We start from the raw sequence: 17,853 nt of genomic DNA on the forward strand, positions 1-17,853 counted from the left end.
GCAGCCCCCCCCAAATCACTGCTGAGCTCCCCAAAACCCACCCATGGCTGACCCCGTCGCTGCTTCTGTCCCCATCTCGGTCCCAAATGAGCTGGGACGAGCATCCCAGCCACCTTTCTGCCACTGGAAAAGCAAATTTAATGCCTTGAAGGTGCAATTTTATATCAAACGGAGAATAAAACCAGCCCCCTGGCACAGCAGAGCCGCCCGGGAGGCGACAGCCCTGGGGACATGCTGTGGTTTGGCATGGGGAGGTGGCACCGAAAGCAGTGACTTATCTCCCCTGTTATGAGCCAAGCTTTGCAAATCCGGGGGGACGGGGACATTAGGAGGCACTTGGGACCACGGCCGAGGCACCTCGATAGGCTGAAAAGGATAAATCCTGCCCGGGGCCCGTTGGCAGCAAGCAGAGGTGGGGATTATTTTTTTTTTCCCGTGAAGATATGAACTGGGAAAGACTGGGAGAGGCATCAGGAGGGAAGAAATTGGTGGAAATGGGTCTGGGTTTTTGTTCGGGGATATGGCCAGCACCGGCTTTACTTCCAGGCTGTGCCAAGGGACGGCGGGGGGGGTCACCCGGCACTGCATTCCCCTCTCAGGGAGTCGGTGGGTGTCTGCGTGGCTGTCCAACACTTGGCTCCGTCTCCCGGCGGTGGGGAAAGCCCAGCGAGCAGACAGAAGGGACCACAACCGTGGGGCTGGCACTGAGACCTGACCTGCTGCACAGCTCATCACACCGAAGGCAACCAGATCCCACAGTACCAGGACAGATCCATTCCCGTGTCCCCACAACTGCAGCTTAAAAAAACCTTCAATCTGTGTCCCCACAGCTGCAGCTTAAAAAAAACCTTCAATAATTGCAAAGGGAACTAGGCCTTAAGCCTCATTGTTTCTAAGACTATTCATATCAGACATATAACTCATGATTAGAGATTGGTTTAGATGTGATTAATAGAATGCAGGTGCTTATAAAACAATATGCATAAGCTGCTTATTTGTCCCATGTGTAGCCCTCACCATGGCTGGCTTAAAACCCAGTCAAGCTGAATCAACAGAAGAAGGATCGTACATCTTAGACCTAAGACATAAGAATAGATAAGAGTAAGTGATTAACTTTAGAGTAAGATGAATTAATAGAACAACCCGAGTGATCCTCAGAAATTCAAAGGTGATCTTTGATGTGTAAGAAGATAAGTGACTGTGGTGACCAGAGACCTTCTGCCTACGACCGCTAACTTCAGAAGAACCGGGACAGGACAATAAGAATCAGTCGAGACTGAAAATGTATTGGACTTTTGAAACCACTGGAGAATAGAGAACTGAGAGATCGTGGAAGAACACCTAGAACTTCTTTTGACAAATCATCAATTGCATACTGTTTTGTAAGATCGTATATATAGAGAGAGAAGGTGTTTTGGAGTTACCTTTTGCCATTCACTGTGGTGGTGGCCCGACTCTGAGTTGTTAATAAAGCAAACCTAGAGAAACCTATGACTAAAATTCTTTAACAATACTGGAGGGATGATGCATTTGAGGGATAAAAGCCCCAGTGTCTTCAAGGAGGAAATGGTGCAGGGATTTTCAGAGGATGAAAGGCTGGGGGCTGCGGTGGAGCTGCTGCCTTGGGGTACCATGGACGAAGCATCGGGGGCCGTGGTCAGCGAGCCCCGTGTGTGCCAGGCAGCATCCCGGCCAGCCAGCAAGCCCACCCACCCCAGCTCTTAAACCAGACACTGGATTTAATTAATCCAACCCCCTCCCCCCCCAAAAAAAAGAGCATTAAATGGGTTTTGAACCACAGTTTGCAAAAAAACCACCCTCCACGTTCGCCCCTGAACCCCAGCAGGCATAAGCAAGTGTGGCAGCGGGAGCAGAGGGTGGTGCAGGCAAAGGCATGGTGCCGCTGTGCTGCCTGCAATCCATCCATCCATCCATCCATCCATCCCTTCCCTTGCCCTGGCTCCCATGCATCTGTCTACACCCCCGGAGGAGGCAGGAGAAGACAAGCAGGGCACTTTGCTGTGCTGGAGGGTGATTTCTTTCCCTGCTTTGATGATAATAATAATAATTAACAAAAAGCGGTTGTTTGGGCCAAGGGAATATTTTGTTCAACCTGAATCAGCTATTTTGGGGGTAAAAGGGGTGGAAGTAGAGGGGGATTCAGGTAGCACCAGTGAGCTGGCAGCCCTGGCAGTGCAGGGGTTAAACCCTGCTCAAGGTGACTCTGGGTTTTGGGGCGCCCTCTGATGGGTGGTCTCAGGGATCAGGGGACATGGTGTCATCAGAGGGAGGCACACTCCCAGTTCTCCTTTTTGAAGGTGCTGTGTACCCTCCCTGCTGCCCCGACACTGGCTTTCCTCTTGGTTGGGCTTGTGCTGGGTAATTGGAGCCGGATTTGGGGGACCAGGCTGGGCAGCAAGGAGGGATGACCCTGGAGGTCCGCTGAGAGGTGGGTCCTCTGGTCCCCAGACAGGCCAGGGACAGTCCCAATGGCCTTTAACCCCCACCCACCACCCCAAGTGTGGCTACACTTACTGAGAGCATTCTGCCTGCACATCAGTAGGGACCAGAGTGAACATAAGGGTCAATGCTCCTGAGTGGGGCTGACCCTGGGGCTGACCTGGGGACCCTGCCAGCAGGGATGGCACATGTCCCTACCTTGGCATGGGGGCTGCCCAGTGGGGAGCAGGGGAGAGCATCCAAGAGCCAGCACTGGCTCTCCGCTATCAAAGTCTGTCCTTCCTCTGGACAGCCAGACTGACGTCCATCTGCCACCCCACCCCCCGCACCCCTCCCTCCCTCCTCCATCCCTCCCTTTTCCCTCCATCCCTCCTGCCCTTCTCCATCACTCTTCCTTCCATCCCTCCAACTCTTCCTCCCTCTCCCCAGGGCCTCACCCCAGCTTGGAGGGAGGGAGCCCCACGGTGCCTGTGGGGCACCCGCAGCCTGACCGTGCACGTGTGTGTGCGTGTGCGTGTGCGTGCGCGTGTGTGTGCAGCAGGGGCGTGCATGCGTGTGGGGGTGGGTGTGCAGAGGAGCACATGTGCGCAGTCCAGGGGTGCAGCGTGGCTGTGCAGCACCCTTGTGCAGCGTGGTCGCACGCTTACAGCTGCACCGTGCAGGGGTGCTGGGGGGGGTGGGGGGGGGAGCAGTGGGTGCCCATGGGGGTGCAGAGCAACCAGCCAGCACAGGAGGTCAGGCAGCACCCGGTGGCCTCACACGCACCCAGAGAACACCCAAAAAGCTGCTCGAGTGGAGCAGGAGCACCCAGCACCCACCGCAGCAGCACAGGGAGGGGGGTCCCACCCTGGCATCCCACGGGCACAGGCCTGGGGCAAGCGTGTCCCTGACCCCCCAGGGCCGTGGGCCGGTGCAGGATCCCGTGGCTGAGCCGCCTGCGGGCCTGGCTCGTGGGAACAGGGCCGCCCGGCCCACGGCTGGATTCGGCCTCAGTGGGAGCCCCAGGTGGGGAGATGGGGTATGCCCAGGGGTGCTGGTGCACGTGTGTGCATGGCGTGTGCATGGCGTGTCATGGTCTGAGCACAGCACATGCGTGGGCATGGAGTGTGCGCGGCATTTGCATAGCATGTGCATGCACACGGGAGGGTTGCATGTGGGCATGGGGCGTGGGTGCGTGTATGGGGGGTGTGCATGAAACATGGGGGGACTGTGCATGTGTATGAAATATGGGGGGTGTGCTTATGTGGGGGGGTGCATGCACATGTGTGGGGTTTGCATGTGTGTCTGGGGAACGTGCACTTATGGTGGGGCTGGGGGTGTGCATGTGTGGGGTGTGTGCACACAGGCAACACAGTGTGTGTGTGTGCACGTGTGCATGGTGCCTGCAACATGCACACCCACTGTTGCATGTGTATGGGTGCGTGCACGCATAAGTGTGTGAGTTGCATGTGTGTGCACATGTGCAGTGCGCATGCACACATGTGTGAGTGTGGGCTTGGTGTACGTGCACGGATTTGCGTGTGCTTTGCGTGGGGGTGGGGGGGCATGCCTGTGTGCTCTGGGTGTGCACAGCTCTGCACGCTGTGTGTGTGCACAGCGATGGGGCTCTGATATGTCTGGAGGGTGCAAACATGTGTGGTGCATGCGTGTACCCAAACCTGGCATGTGTGCACACATGTGTGTTTTTAAGCACAGGTGGGCGATTGCTGTGTGTGAGCATGAGCTTGGGTGTATTCCTGGTGTCTGTTGGGGTTGTGCGTGTGTGTGCACACGTGCGCTGTGTGCACACGCGTGTGCACGTGTTGTGTGTGTCTGCACCGTGTGTGCACGGGGTGTGCCGTGTGGTGTGCATGGTGCATGGGTGCACACCTCTGCACACGTGTGCCTGCCTGTACATGGTGCCTGGGCATGCTCGTGTGTGTACACAAGACACGTGTGCACCCACGGGTGCCTGGGGGCCCTCAGACGGGCAGGGGGGACGCCTGAGTGGTGACATGGCGATGGCCCCCGGGCCACGCAGTGACAGTGACACTCGCCCCAGCATGACCCGCGGTTCCCTCCCCAACCAGTGAAGCACCTTGAGCTCCTCAGTGACACCCCACGGGCACGTCCCCACCACCCTCCCCAGCCCCCCCCCGGCCCCCCCAGCCCCAAGGATGCTCCGGCAGGAGACACCCCGCAGCCCCACCATGGGGACGTAGCAGAGCCACCACGTTCAGAGCAGGGACATGCCACTTTCATCAGCAGGGCCATGCTGTGGTGGAGCTTGGCTTGGTCCTGGAATGGTGAAACACCACCCCCCCCCCCGGGTATTTTTAGCCTCGTGTCCTCCCACCACAGCCAGATGGCTCCAGGAGGGGGTCTGATGGGGCTTGGACCCCAACATGAAGGTCCTGGGGAGCTGCTGGTGGCAGGGAACCTCTTCATCTTGGAGGGGCTAAACCTTCATTGTAAACCTTCATTGTGGGGCAACCTTCATCATGGGGGAAACCTCCATTGCGGGGGGAACCTTCGTCACGGGGGAACGTCCATCACGGGGAAAACTCCGTTGTGAGGGATCCTTTCATTTTGAGGGAACCTCCAACATGGGGAAATCCTCTGCTGGGGGCGGGGGGGAACCCTTTATTGTGGGGGAAACCTCATCGTGGGGGATACCTCCGTCATGGGGAATACCTTCATTTTGGGGAAACCCTCTGTTAGGGGGGAAACCTGTACTGTGGGGGAAACCCCTGTCATGGGGGAAACCTCCATCATGGGGGAACCTCCATCATGGGGGAACCTCCAGAAGGGAAACCTCCAGTCTCTGCATGTGTATGTGCTTACACGTGCATACGTGCGCACACACGCACGCGTGTGGGCCCATGCTGGCGTGTGCTTGTCCATGCACGTGCCCACGCGTGTGTCCGTCCCTGTGTGCACAGACGCGTTCAGGCAGGCGGGTGCCCACGCGCATGCAGCACGGTGCCCACATGTGTGTGCGCGTGTGCACGCCCCTGTGTGCACACGCGTGTGTGCACGTCCGCTCTGTTCACACTCACCCCCTACGCCAGGCCCTTGCTTGCTGGGTGTCCCCTGTCCCCATGGCCAGGGCACACTGTGCCACCGCTGCCCCGGCACACGGCTCGGGGCCCCCCCTGCCCTCCCCCTGCTCGGCTGCGGCCCCGAATTTGCTATAAATGGTTCTGCAGCGCGTGCGGCACGGCCGGCAGCAGCTGGGCTGCGTCAGAGCCGGAGGCCACGGGGTTGCTGCCGCTTGGGAGGGGGGGCTGAGGACGGGCCAGCTCATCACACTGCCTGGAACACGCGTGTGCATACATGTGCGGGTCCCTGCGGGTAAGCTCCAGGCACCCCGAGCACACGCGTGGCCGCTTGCACACACGTGGCTGTGCAGAGGCATGGCCATCCTATGTGCAGCCCGTGTTGTATGTGCTCAGCCCCTCACGCCCCCGGGGTCTTCCCTGCTGTACACACCCATTTGCACACCCACTCACAAGCACACCTCCGTGGCGTGTGCATCCCCTCCTTGCACATGTGAGAACACACCCGCATGTTTCTTAAGTGCATATGCTCCCCTCACACGCTTACACACACTCATCCTGCCGTGAACACACACCCCTTGCACACCCTCCCTGTTGCACGCTCACATGTGCTCCCTTGTGCGCACACACGTGCACCGATGTGTTCCCCTTTCACACACTTGCCATTGCATGCAGCTCCCCTTACACACACGGTCCCCCTTGCACACACACTGCCCTTTGCACTCACACTTGCTCTTTCATTCACCCCTCCTTGCACACTCAAGTGCCTCCCCCTTGCACAAACACTCCTGTTGCACACACACCCTCGCACACCCACACTCCCCTTGCATGCACATGCTCTCCTTTGCACACCCCATCTGTGCACACACGCGTACTCCTCTTGCACACCCTCGTTGCACAGACACTCTTCCCCTCGCACGCCCCCAAGCATGCACCCCCAATGCATACCCCCGTGCACCCGCAGTCCCCTTTGCACACCTCCCGTGGGCACACACCCACTCACACAGACGTGCTCCCTTGTGCACGCACCCTCCTTGCACACCTCCCCTTTGCACAAACACACTCTCCCCTTCCGCACACCCCATGCACATCCCCCTTGCACACCCCCTTGCGCACACGCTCCCCTTCCGACACCCCCATTCCACACTCCCCTTGCATACCCCTCCTTTGCACACACACACTCTCCCCCTTCCACCCCACCTTGTGCGCACACTCCCCCCTTTCACACCCCCTTGCGCAAACACCCCCTTTGCACACACACACTCCCCTTTTGCACACACCCCCCTTGCACACACGCTCTCCCCTTCACCCCCCCTTGCACACACAGACACTCCTTCTCGCACACACACACCTGCCTCCTTGCACACACACTTCCCCCTTGCACACACACACTTCTCCCTTGCACACACACACTTCTCCCTTGCCCACACACACACTTCTCCCTTGCCCACAGACTCCCCCGCACCCCTCTTTGCACACACACCTCCTTGCACACACATCCCCCCCCTTCCCCCCCCCTTGCACACACATCCTCCCCCCCTTGCACACACCCCCGCACCCCTCCCTGCACACCCACCCCCCGCACCCCCACACACACACACACACACACACGCATTCCCCCTGGCACACACACACTCCCCTCCCGCACCTCCCCTTGCACACCCCCCCCCCTTGCACATCCCCTTGCAACCCCCCACCCCCATTTGCACACACACTCCCCCCCCTTGCACACACACACTCCCCCCCGCACCCCCCTTTGCACACACACGCACCCCCCCTTACCCACACACTCCCCCCCGCGCCCTCCCTTACACACCCACGCCCCCCCCCCTTGCACACACACCCCCTCCCACCTCCTTGCCCCCCCCCCCGTTGCACGCCCCCCCGCGCCCCCCGCGCCCCGGGGCTGGGCTGCAGCAGCCGGCGCAGCCCGCCCCTAATCGACTCCAGCTGCAAAAACATTCCCCGCATTCAGAGGCGACACCGCCTCCGGAGCCGCCCCCCGCCCGGGCCAGGCCGGATTCCTCCCCCCCCACCCCGGTTCTCCCCCCCCCCCCCCCCCGCCCCCAGGCCCTGCGCCAGCTGCGCCGGAACAGCGTGGCCGTGGGGCAGCCCCGCGGGAGTGCCCCCGCGGGGGAGACGGCAGGGTAGGGAGGGGGCGTGGGGAGCAGGGGGGGGACACGACACTGTGTTGGTCCAGCCTGTGTTCTCCAGCGGGTGCGCCAGGGTGGAAATGGGGTACCGTGGCCATCCCACGTCCATCCATCCCACGTTCTCCGGGAGGGATGCTGGGATGGAGATGGGGTCCGTTGCCCACCCATCCCGTGTTCTCCAGGAGGTACACCAGGGTGGAAGTGGGGTACCATGCCCACCCATCCCATTCTCATCCATCCCCAACAACCAGGAGAGATGCTGAGACGCTGGGATGTTCTCCAGGAGGAGAGGGGTCCCATGCTCACCCATCCTATGTCCATCCATCCCATGTTCTCTGGTTGGGGTGCTAGGATGGAGATGGGGTACCGTGTTCATCCATCCCGTGTTCTCCAGGAGGTACACCAGGATGGGAATGGGGTACCATGCCCACCCATCCCATTTCCATCCAGCCCCTATTCTCCAGGAGGGATACTGGGATGGAGGTGGGGTACCGTGTCCATCCATCCCATGTTCTCCAGGAGGGATATTGGGATAGAGGTGGGGTACCATGTCTATCCATCCTGTGTTCTCCAGGAGGTACACCAGGAGGGAGAGGGGTCCCGTGGTCATCCATCCCGTGTCTATCCATCCCATGTTCCCTGTGTGGGGTGCTGGGATGAAGATGGGGTACCATGCTCACCCATCCCACTTCCATCCTTCCCCAGTTGTCCAGGAGGGGTGCTGGGATGGAGATGGGGTACCCCATCTGCGTGTCCCATCTTTTCAAGGAAGGACGCTGGGAATAACACAGGTCATCCCATCTACTCATCCCAAGGTCTCCAGGAGAATCCTGCGATGGAGAGCTAGCCCCACGTCCTCCACTCCCGCACTCTTCAGGCGTGACGCCTGCACAGAGACGGGATCCCACGTCGCTCAGGCAGGGCGGTGGGATGGAGACAGGCTCCCACATCCACCCATCCCACGTCATCAGCGCAGGGCGGTGGGATGGAGACAGGATCCTCCATCTGCCTTGGGAAACCCAACCCTCGTTAGGGACATCCCTAATTGCCGGGGGCGGGGGGGGGGGGGGGGTTGCATCCTGCTTTCTGGCAGCTTCGTCTCCTTTAAGAGCGGCGCAGCGAGGAGCCGAATTTAGCCGGCGCGGCCGCCTGTCCTTGCTGGCGTCAGGCCAGGGCTCTGCCGGCCTCGGCGAGATCCCGCTCCAGCACCCATGGCCGGGGGGGACACGATGGGGCCAGGAACACCCGAGGGGGGGCCAATCTGCCTACAGCACCCATGGGTGCTGGTCCCTGTGGCCTCAGGTCTCTGCTGGCTTCGTCCTCGTGGAGGTTAAGGCACACCAAGGTGCGAGCGGGCAGCTGCCTCTGAGTTGGGGACAGCCAGCGATGTCCCCACCGAGGCCCTGGGACCTGTCACGCTGTTAAGGGCTAATAGGAATGATCAGTGGGGACGCACGAGGTGTCACCATGAGCTGTCCCTTGTCACCTCCCTGCTCCCCATCACCTCTCCAGCTCTCTGCCACTCCCTGCATCACTGGTGGGGACACAGGATGAGGTGGGGAGGATGATGGGGGGGGGCAGGGTGGAGAGGGACCCCACTGCCCTGCCAGAATTGTCACCCAGGGCTGAACTGGTGGGACAGGTCCCCATGGGGCAAAGGGGGGAGCCCCTGGGGGACAGGGGATGGGGCAGCCCAGGGGAGCCTGAGGGCCACAGGGACAGGACTGCCCATGGGACAGGGTCCCATCCTCTGTCCCATCCCAGGAGAGAGGGGACAGGAGAGCCCATGGATATGGGGACAGGAGAGCTTGGGGCCAGGTGATGGGGACCCCGTGGTCCAGGGGACAGGACAGCCAGCTGCCAGGGGACAGGAGTGACCATCCCCTGGGGGACAGTGACACCAGTTCCTTCCTCCAACATCCCCTTCCCTGCACTGGTTTCACCCCTGGGGCTCTCTCCTTGCTGGGACAGAGCCCAGCGCCATCACCCCATGGCTGATCTGACCATGGCTGGTCCTCCTGGGGACCTCCCTGTCCCCATTCCTGCTGGCACGAGCCCTGTGAGTCTCCTCAGGCACCGGTGTGATGAGTTGTGGGTGCTCTGGGGTTGGGCAGGGCAGGCGTTTGCTGGGGCGGGAGGGGCCAGGGTGCACTTTAATTGACTTCTGCCGCGTTGGGCAGCTGTGAAAACAGAGCGGGGCTCATTAGGGGACATCAAAGGACCCCCAGCACGGCCGGGCGGGGGGACACGGCAGGACCCGCCACTGGCGTTTGCTCCTTCTTTGCTTGGCTTAAAAGAGGAAGAGGAGGATGGGAGTCACCAGCCTGGGAGGGCTGGGACTCAGCTGTGTGCGGTGAGGAGGTCTCTGTCCCCTCTGCCCTGTCCCTGGGGTTAGCTGGACCTGGGGGGGCCCGTTCTTTGGGTTAGCCACACCAGGGGTGACCTGTCCCCTGGGTTACCTGGACATGGGGTGACCCATCCCTGGGGTTAGTTGGACTTGGAGTGATCCGTCCCTGGGGTTACCTGTCCCCAGGGTTAGTTGGACCTGAGGTGACCCATCCCTGGGGTGACCACTCCCTGGGGTGACCCATCCCCAGAGTGACCCGTCTCCAGGGTGACCTGGACTCGTCACCAAGGTTCATCGGACCTGGGGTGACCCATTCCCAGGGAGATCCATCCTTGGGGTGACCTGTCCCCAGGGTTAGCCTGACCCAGGGTGACCCATCCCTGGGTTGACAGACCAGGGGACAGAGGGGACACACACTGACTGTTGCTTGCAGACACCCTCCAGCTCCTTCCCCACTCAGGCTGAAAATGGTCCCAAGAGCCAAAAACCTCCAAAAAACTCCGACCCCCCTAAAAAAAAACCTTTCTGAAAGGCTCTGGGCTGAGCCACATGGCCGCTGCCACGGCAGGATCTGACCCAACTCCTCCGATTCCAGCTCCAAACCTCCCTTGCCATCGCAGAAACCCGCAGGGCCGGCAAAGGGGGGGACACAGACACAGACCCCCCAGATGGGTCCTAGCAGCACCCATGAGGGGGTGAGCACCCACAAAGCCCAGCCACCGGGTGCAGCCTCTGCAATCTCAGCTCCGTTTTCAAAGCCAGGACACCGAAGCCTTTAAAAAAAAATCATCTCCCAGCTCCTGCATTCCTGGGTGGAGAGTTTACATTCCCCCCGTCCCCTGGCAATCCGCGCTTCGCCTCCGGAAAACAAAGCGGCCTTGGGTGGGATCTGCCTTTTGGGGAGTGGGACCCTCCAACTGGATAATAAGAACCAGCCGATGGGCAGCACCCCCAGACCAAAGCACCCAGTACCAGGGCTGGATACGGCCCTGGGATCCCCTATGGAATGGGTGGACCCACCCACGGGATGATGGCACCTTTGAGTGCATGGAGTTGAGGGGTGCAAGGCGGGGGGTGTCCCCCCATCCCCTTGGCCAAGGCTCGTCCTGCCAATGTCACCACCGGCGTGGTTTCCACCCCTCCCTACCCCGGGAGGGAGGCAAAGACATCGGCAGCGATAAAATCAACCCCATTTTAATTCCCATTTCGAGAGCCACTGAAAGAAGGGGGGGTAAGGGGGGGGGGACAGAGGGGTGCCAGGGGGGTCCCGGCCAGCCCAGCCCATCCCTCAAACTGCTTCTCCGAACCACGGAGTGGGGGGAAAAACCCTGGATACGTTTCCCCCCTCTTCTCTCCCCCCTTCCAAGTCATCGCTGGAAAATTAAACCGGATCCAAAGAGTTTTTCCTTTCCAAAATGTGCTGGAGAGGCACTGCCTTAACCCTTTCGGCTCCCGCTTTTCCCTTCACTGGAGAATTGAGATTTTTAAGAGAGTTTTGGGATCGTCCCAGGGCTTTTCTGGGGAAAGGGGAATGGCTCAATCCCCCCGCAAACCCCTTTTGGGCTCAGAGGATCCAATAAAACCCCCAAAATGATGGCGAGCAGAAGCTTTGGGGCTTCCCAGGGATGGTTTGAGGCGCCCATAGGGTCAGCACTCCCCCGGCCTGGTCTCCCACTCCATTTTGGGAAGAGTATTTTTTTTTTAATTTCAATTAAATCCAGCTGATTAAATCCATCCTTCCCCTCCCCGAGCTCTGCGCCAGCCCCCCTCCAGCTGAACCCCCCCATCACCCATCTCCAGCATTGCCCAAATCCCGACAAGCCGAACCGGAGCTGGGACCCGCTTTTCTCCGGAGACTTGGGATGGGAGCCAAACCCCCCTAATCCTATAGAAAATGTCAGCTATTTCCTCCGGGGGAGGGGGGGGGGGGCACAGGAGAGGCCCCCCCCTTCCACTGCAAACCAAAAAATCCTTATTTTGGGGGTTAAATAGATATTTTTTCCCCTGCGAAGCGCTTTGTTCCAGCTGGAGGGAGATGCTGGCTCATCCCCACAGTGCGATGGAAGCGGAGCGGGGGCCTGGCAGCACCCATAGGACCCCCCCCCCATTTAATTCTTGATTTTTTTTGGGGAAAAAAAAAGCCCTCGGGAATAAGTTAGCGGGTTTTTTTAGTCATTTGTATTTGCAAAGGACTGTTTAAAAAGTAATTTGGGAGGAAAAGTCTGCGGCCAAGCTGGGGGGAAGGTACAGGCAGGGCGGTGCAGGCAGGGGTACAGGCAGAGACCCCAACCCCGGGTGGCTGGGAGGAGGGCAGCCCTGTCACAGCATCTTTTGGGAGCGAGCAAAGGGGGTAGGCAATAAAAAAATCAACTTTCTTGGGGAGGTTCCAAAAGGAGAGGGAGAAAAAATGGGATTTTTTTTCTTTCTTTCTTTTTTTTTTTTACCCCCCTTTTTCCAGGGCTCGGCAGAGCTGCCTGTGCCCGGGGAGAGCCAGTCCGGAGCGGGCCCGGGGCCATTCCCGGAGCCGTTCCCGGAGCCGTTCCCGGAGCCCCTCGGCCAACGCCAACAGCCCCCGGCGGCCCCGCGGGAAGGGGGGATCCCAACCGGTATAGCGGAGAGAGGGGGAGAGGAGGGCGAGAATTCTCTCCCCATCTCGGCAGGTTTTTCCCCCTTTTTCTCCTTTTTTTTTTTCCTTTTTTCCCCTCCTTTTTCTTGTTTCCCAACCTTTTTTTCCTCCCCTCCTTTTTCTCCCTCCTTTTTTCCTTTTTCTCCCTTTTCTTCCCTCTTTTTTTCTCTCCTTTTCCTCTCCCTCTTCTCTTTTCCCTCTCCCTTTTTTTTCCCTCCCTTTTCTCCATTTTTCTCTCCTCTTTCTCCTTTTTTCTCCCTTTTCTCCTTTTTTTCTCCCTTTTTTGTTTTAAATAGAAATATATAATTAAATTTACAAATGCTATTTACAGGTTTAATTACAAAAAAAAAAAAAACAAAGAGAAAGAGAGACACCCCTTAGACGTTAATAAATCTAAAAATAAAAAATATATAATAAAACCCCCAAAAAAATTCAAGCCGAAGGGCGGCAGCAGCAGCCAGGCTCGGGGAGGAGGGGGGGTCACACCGTTGTCTCGCCCTGCTTGCTGTTGGTGAGTCGCGTGTAGAACTTCCTCCACGAGTGCAGGGTTTTACCCGACCATATCCAAAAGCCGGAGGTGATGCCCACAATGAGAGTCATGAGATACTTGATCATGTAGACGGTGAAATCGGGGGTCATGCGGGGGGTGAAGTGGAGCGGGCAGGGGATGGCCAAGCTCTTGCAGTTCTGGCTGATCCAGCTGCGCTCCCAGTGCTCACGGAAAGCCTGCTCGTAGAAATAACAAGCGATGACGATGGTGGCCGGGACAGTGTAGAGGACGCTGAAGACCCCGATGCGAACCATCAACCGCTCCAGCTTCTCTGTTTTGGTTCCACCGTGTTTCATGATGGTGCGGATGCGGAAGAGGGAGACGAAGCCGGCGAGAAGGAAGGAGGTACCGATGAAGAGGTAGACGAAGAGTGGGGCCAACACGAAGCCCCGGAGAGGGTCGATGTTGTTGAGGCCCACGAAGCAGACACCGCTCAGCAGGTCCCCGTCGATCTGTCCCATGGCCAGGATGGTGATGGTCTTGACGGCCGGCACGGCCCAGGCGGCCAAGTGGAAGTACTGGGAGTTGGCCTCGATGGCCTCGTGGCCCCACTTCATGCCAGCGGCCAGGAACCAGGTGAGGGAGAGGATGACCCACCAGATTGAGCTGGCCATGCTAAAGAAGTAGAGCATCATGAAGAGGATGGTGCAACCTTCCTTCTTGGTGCCCTGCACCACCGTGCGGTAGCCATCCTCCTGGAAACGCTCGTTACAGACCACCCTCTCCTCCAGCACGAAGCCGGCGATGTAGGCCACCGACACCATGGTGTAGCACCCCGAGAGGAAGATGATGGGTCGCTCGGGGTAGCGGAAACGCTGCATGTCCACCAGGTAGGTGGTGACGGTGAAGAAGGTGGAGGCGCAGCACAGGACGGACCAGATGAGGATCCAGATACGGGCGAAACGGATCTCGTCCTCGTTGAAGAACATGTGGCCATCGGGCCGGGTGGGCTCACAGGGCGCCGCACAGTCCTTCTCGCCCAAGAACTTGTAGTTGAGGTAGCTGGGCACCTTCAGCGCCCGCGGACAGTGGAAGGGGTGGTCGAGGGTGGCGTAACGAGGGGCACCCGGGGTCCCCTGGCCGGCCAACGGTGTGGCACTGGTGAGCAACGCTGGTGAACCGCCGTCCTCCGAATGGTTCTGCCCCACGCAGATCTGCTCGGCGCCATGCCGGGGGAAATTCTCGCAACGTAATCGCTCCGGCCATTGGAAACCGAATTTATTCATGAGGGCTTCGCAGCCCTGGCGTGCCCGCTCGCAGATGGAGCGGCACGGCGGGATGGCCTGCTCCAACACCGTGCAGACCGGCGCGTACATGGAGCAGAGGAAGAACTTGAGCTCCAACGAGCACTGGACCTTCACCAAAGGGTAGAACTGGTGGACCTCCAACCCCGCGTCCTCCTGGTTGGTGTGACCCAGCAGGTTGGGCATGATGGTCTGGTTGTAGGCAATGTCGGTGCAGAGCGGGATGGAGATGGGTTGGCAGAAGCCGTGGTCGGGGATGGAGATGCCCTTCTCACCGTGCAGCTGGCTCCAACACGGCGCCGGCACGCTTAGCCCCACCAGCAGCCAAGCCAGGGCGGGCAGCACGCTGGGGGGGCCCATGGCGCCCTGAGCCGCTGTGCCCAGATTTACGGTGCCCGGTGCCCAGCCGGCCCGCCGGTCCTCCTGTACGGATCTGCCGTGCCCGGTGCTGCCTGGATGGTTCCCGGTGACCGGATCTTCCGTGGCCGGCGCTGCCTGGATCGTTCCCGGTGACCGGATCTGCCGTGCCCGGTGCTGGCTGGACGACTCCCGGTGACTGGATAGGCTCCGGTCCCACCTGGACGGCTCCCAGTCCTGCCTCGACGGCTCCCGGTGCCCGGCTGGACGGCTCACGGTGTCCCGGTCTACCGCGCGGGGCGGGACGGCTCCCGCTGCCCGGACCAGACGCTCCCGGTGCTCCGCAACGCTGCTCCCCGCTGCCCGGACTTAGCGCTCCCGGTGCTCCCGCTGCCCCGACCCGGTGCCCGGAACCCCTGGCGGGCGGTGGCGCTGGCGGGGTGCTGGGGGTAGGGAGGGGAATGCCGGGGGGAGGGGGTACCGGGGGGGGGGGGTACCGGGGGGTGCCGGGGGAGCGGAGCGGCCGCACCGGACGCTCCCGCCGCCTTTGTGCGGGGCAGCGCCGCGTCCCCGCCGGGCGGAGCGGGCGCCCCCCCGCGCCCCGCCCCCGACGGGCCACGCCCCTCCCGCCCCGCCAATCACATTCAAATGGCGCGGCCGCCCCGCCCCCCGCCGCCCCGGGCCCAGCCCCCCCGCCACCTCCCCGCCCCCCCCCCCCCGCCCCCGGGGGTCACCGGGCCGGGGACCGGAGGGAGCCCGGGCCTCCCCCCCCCCCGTCGCAAACTTTTTCCGCGCCGTGAAAAGTCCCCCCGCGGCGTGGGGTCGGGACGGGGCCACGGTGAAAAGTCCCTCCCCGTGTCCCCGGCACCCCCCCTGTGTCCCCTGCCTACCCCTCCCCCGTGTCCTCTGCACTCCGTGGTTTCCCCCGCACCCCCCTGGTGTCCCCTGCGCTCCCCCCCGTGTCCCCCCACCCGCGGGGCTGCTCCCCCCACATCCCCCCCCAGCCTGGGACCCACATTTCCCCCCCCCGACACGCTGCAGTGGGTCCCCCGCTGTCCCCAGGTCCCACTTAAGGGTGCACCAGGGCAGGATTAGCCCCCGTAGCCCTCTGGCACCCACGCGGGTCCCGCCTGACCCCCCAGCAGCAGGGATGCCTTGGCCCCAACACCCCTGGGTGTCACCCAGGCGGTGCCACTGCCCCGTGGGGTGCCCACGGCCCTCCTGGGGTGCTGCCAGAGCCCCACAAGGCCACCACACAGCCAGGGGTGTCCCCAACGTCCCCAAATCAGCTGGGGGGGGTGGTGAACATCCCGCGTCCTGCCCCCCACCAGTGGCCCCACACCTCCCACCCCAACCGTGGCCGTGGCAAAGGACACTTCTGTCCCCAAAACCAGGGCAGCGGGAGGGAACTGGGGGGCTGGGACACAGCCCGGGTGGGGGACTGGGACACACTGGGGGGATATGGGACTCAGCAGGGAGGACCAGAATACATCGTGGGGGGGGGACCAGGACACACTGGGGGGATCCAGAACATGCCAGGGGGGTCTGGGACACAGTGGGAGGAGGACTGGGACACATCGGGGGGACTGGGACACATCGCGGGGGGGGGGGGGGAACTGGGACACACCAGAAACCCTCATGGGGGAAAGAAACCGCAGGCAATCACCCCGAATTTTGGCAGTAGGATGGGGGTGGGGGGGGTGGCGGCTGCCTTTCCCAAACCAGCATCCCAAGGAAAGGGCAGACGGCGGGGGGGGGGGGGGGGGGGGAGGAGGGGGGAATCTGGCTGGGAGCCCAGCGCCCCCGTCCTGCTCCTTTCTTGGGGGGACCGGGGTGGGGGGGCGAGGGGCTTTCTGCTGGCTGCCTCCTTCCCCTCCGCCGCCCTCCCTCCCTTTCTCTCCCTTTCCTGTAACTTAAGCTTTTGTTGTGAGCAGGAGAAACCCGGGCTGCCGTGAAAAGAGGGCCCCACCGCCTTTCAGAGCGTAATTGAAACCATTGCGCGGCTCCTGGCCGAGGGGGAAGGGCAGGGGGGGCTCCAGAAATCAAAGCTGGGGGGTGTGGGGGGGGGGCGGGACATGACACACGATGAGCACCCACTCCTGGCTCCCCCCCACCTCACCGTCAGTTTTCCTGGCCCCGGACGTGCCGGTTGTCACCGCTGCGGTTGGCGGGATGCTGGGGGCTCCCCGCTTTTGCAAAGGGTTTGGGGATGGGAGGGAGGGGTCCCCGTGGCCCCGGACCAGGTCGGGATGGTGGTCCTGTGGAGTGAACCGGGGCGGGATGGGTGCCAGTGGTCGGACGCCCACACGTACCCTGGCTGGGGCACCCAGGGGTGCTGCCTTTGGGGCCCACGCTGAGCCCACGGCCGCCATGTGCCGGGGAGGGCGGCTCGGCACGGCCGGCGCTTGGCGGCCGCCCAGCGAGTCCTCAGCCGGGGAGGCTGCCGGGCTGCGAAGGGCCTGGCAGGGTGCCGGGCTGCGGGGGCCGGAGCTCAGGCCGGATCCTGGCGAGCGGCTGCCTCCCAGCCCGTTCCCAGGTCCCCGTTTACAGGCGTGACGGGGGTGACTCCTCCGGCCGTGAACCCCCTCGGCCCTGTGGGTGCAGGGTCCAGTTTGTGTGACACCCCTCCCGGTGTCCCCAGCCTCGGTGGCCTTTGACTCAGCCCAGCCAGCTGGGGACGGAGACAGAGGGGGTGCGGGGATGTATGCACAGCCACGTGGATTTTGGCTTCCTAAAAGCTTCAGATTTTGGCTTCTTTCCGGGGGTGGGGGGGGATGTCACTTCCAGAGGGGATGGCAGGGGCTGGGGCTGTCCTCACGCTCACCATCCTCCTGGGTGCTGCCGGGTGCTGGTGGCTTAGGACAGGGGGTCCCCGGGACCTCTGGGCACCACAGACACACGTGGTCCCACATGGAGAGGGTGCTGAGCCCTCCTGGGGAGGGGGAAACGCGGAGCAGACCTGCCAGCCAGCCCTGGGAGGCACCCCTGGGTGGGCTGGGGGTGCCAGGAGACACCCCAGGGATGCAGCCGGCAGGGTCTTGCCTGCTCAGGGGTGTCCCCTCACAGGGACATGCAGGG

At 61.5% G+C, this 17,853-nt stretch overlaps 1 protein-coding gene across 1 annotated transcript; it reads right to left on the reverse strand.

Annotated features, from left to right (window-relative positions):
• Positions 1 to 12,163: 12,163 nt before the first annotated feature.
• FZD2 (frizzled class receptor 2) lies at positions 12,164 to 15,354 on the reverse strand. Its single transcript, XM_049800907.1, has one exon. The coding sequence runs from the start codon at positions 14,776 to 14,778 to the stop codon at positions 13,105 to 13,107; it is 1,674 nt and encodes a 557-aa protein (XP_049656864.1). The 5' UTR covers positions 14,779 to 15,354; the 3' UTR covers positions 12,164 to 13,104.
• Positions 15,355 to 17,853: the final 2,499 nt, after the last annotated feature.

This window comes from Accipiter gentilis, chromosome 5, assembly GCF_929443795.1.
Source record: "Accipiter gentilis chromosome 5, bAccGen1.1, whole genome shotgun sequence".
NCBI lineage: Eukaryota > Metazoa > Chordata > Aves > Accipitriformes > Accipitridae > Astur > Astur gentilis.

Excerpts from the sequence above, each read along its gene's own strand:
- FZD2 (XM_049800907.1), bottom strand. The coding sequence starts at position 14,778 with ATGGGCCCCCCCAGCGTGCTGCCCGCCCTGGCTTGGCTGCTGGTGGGG.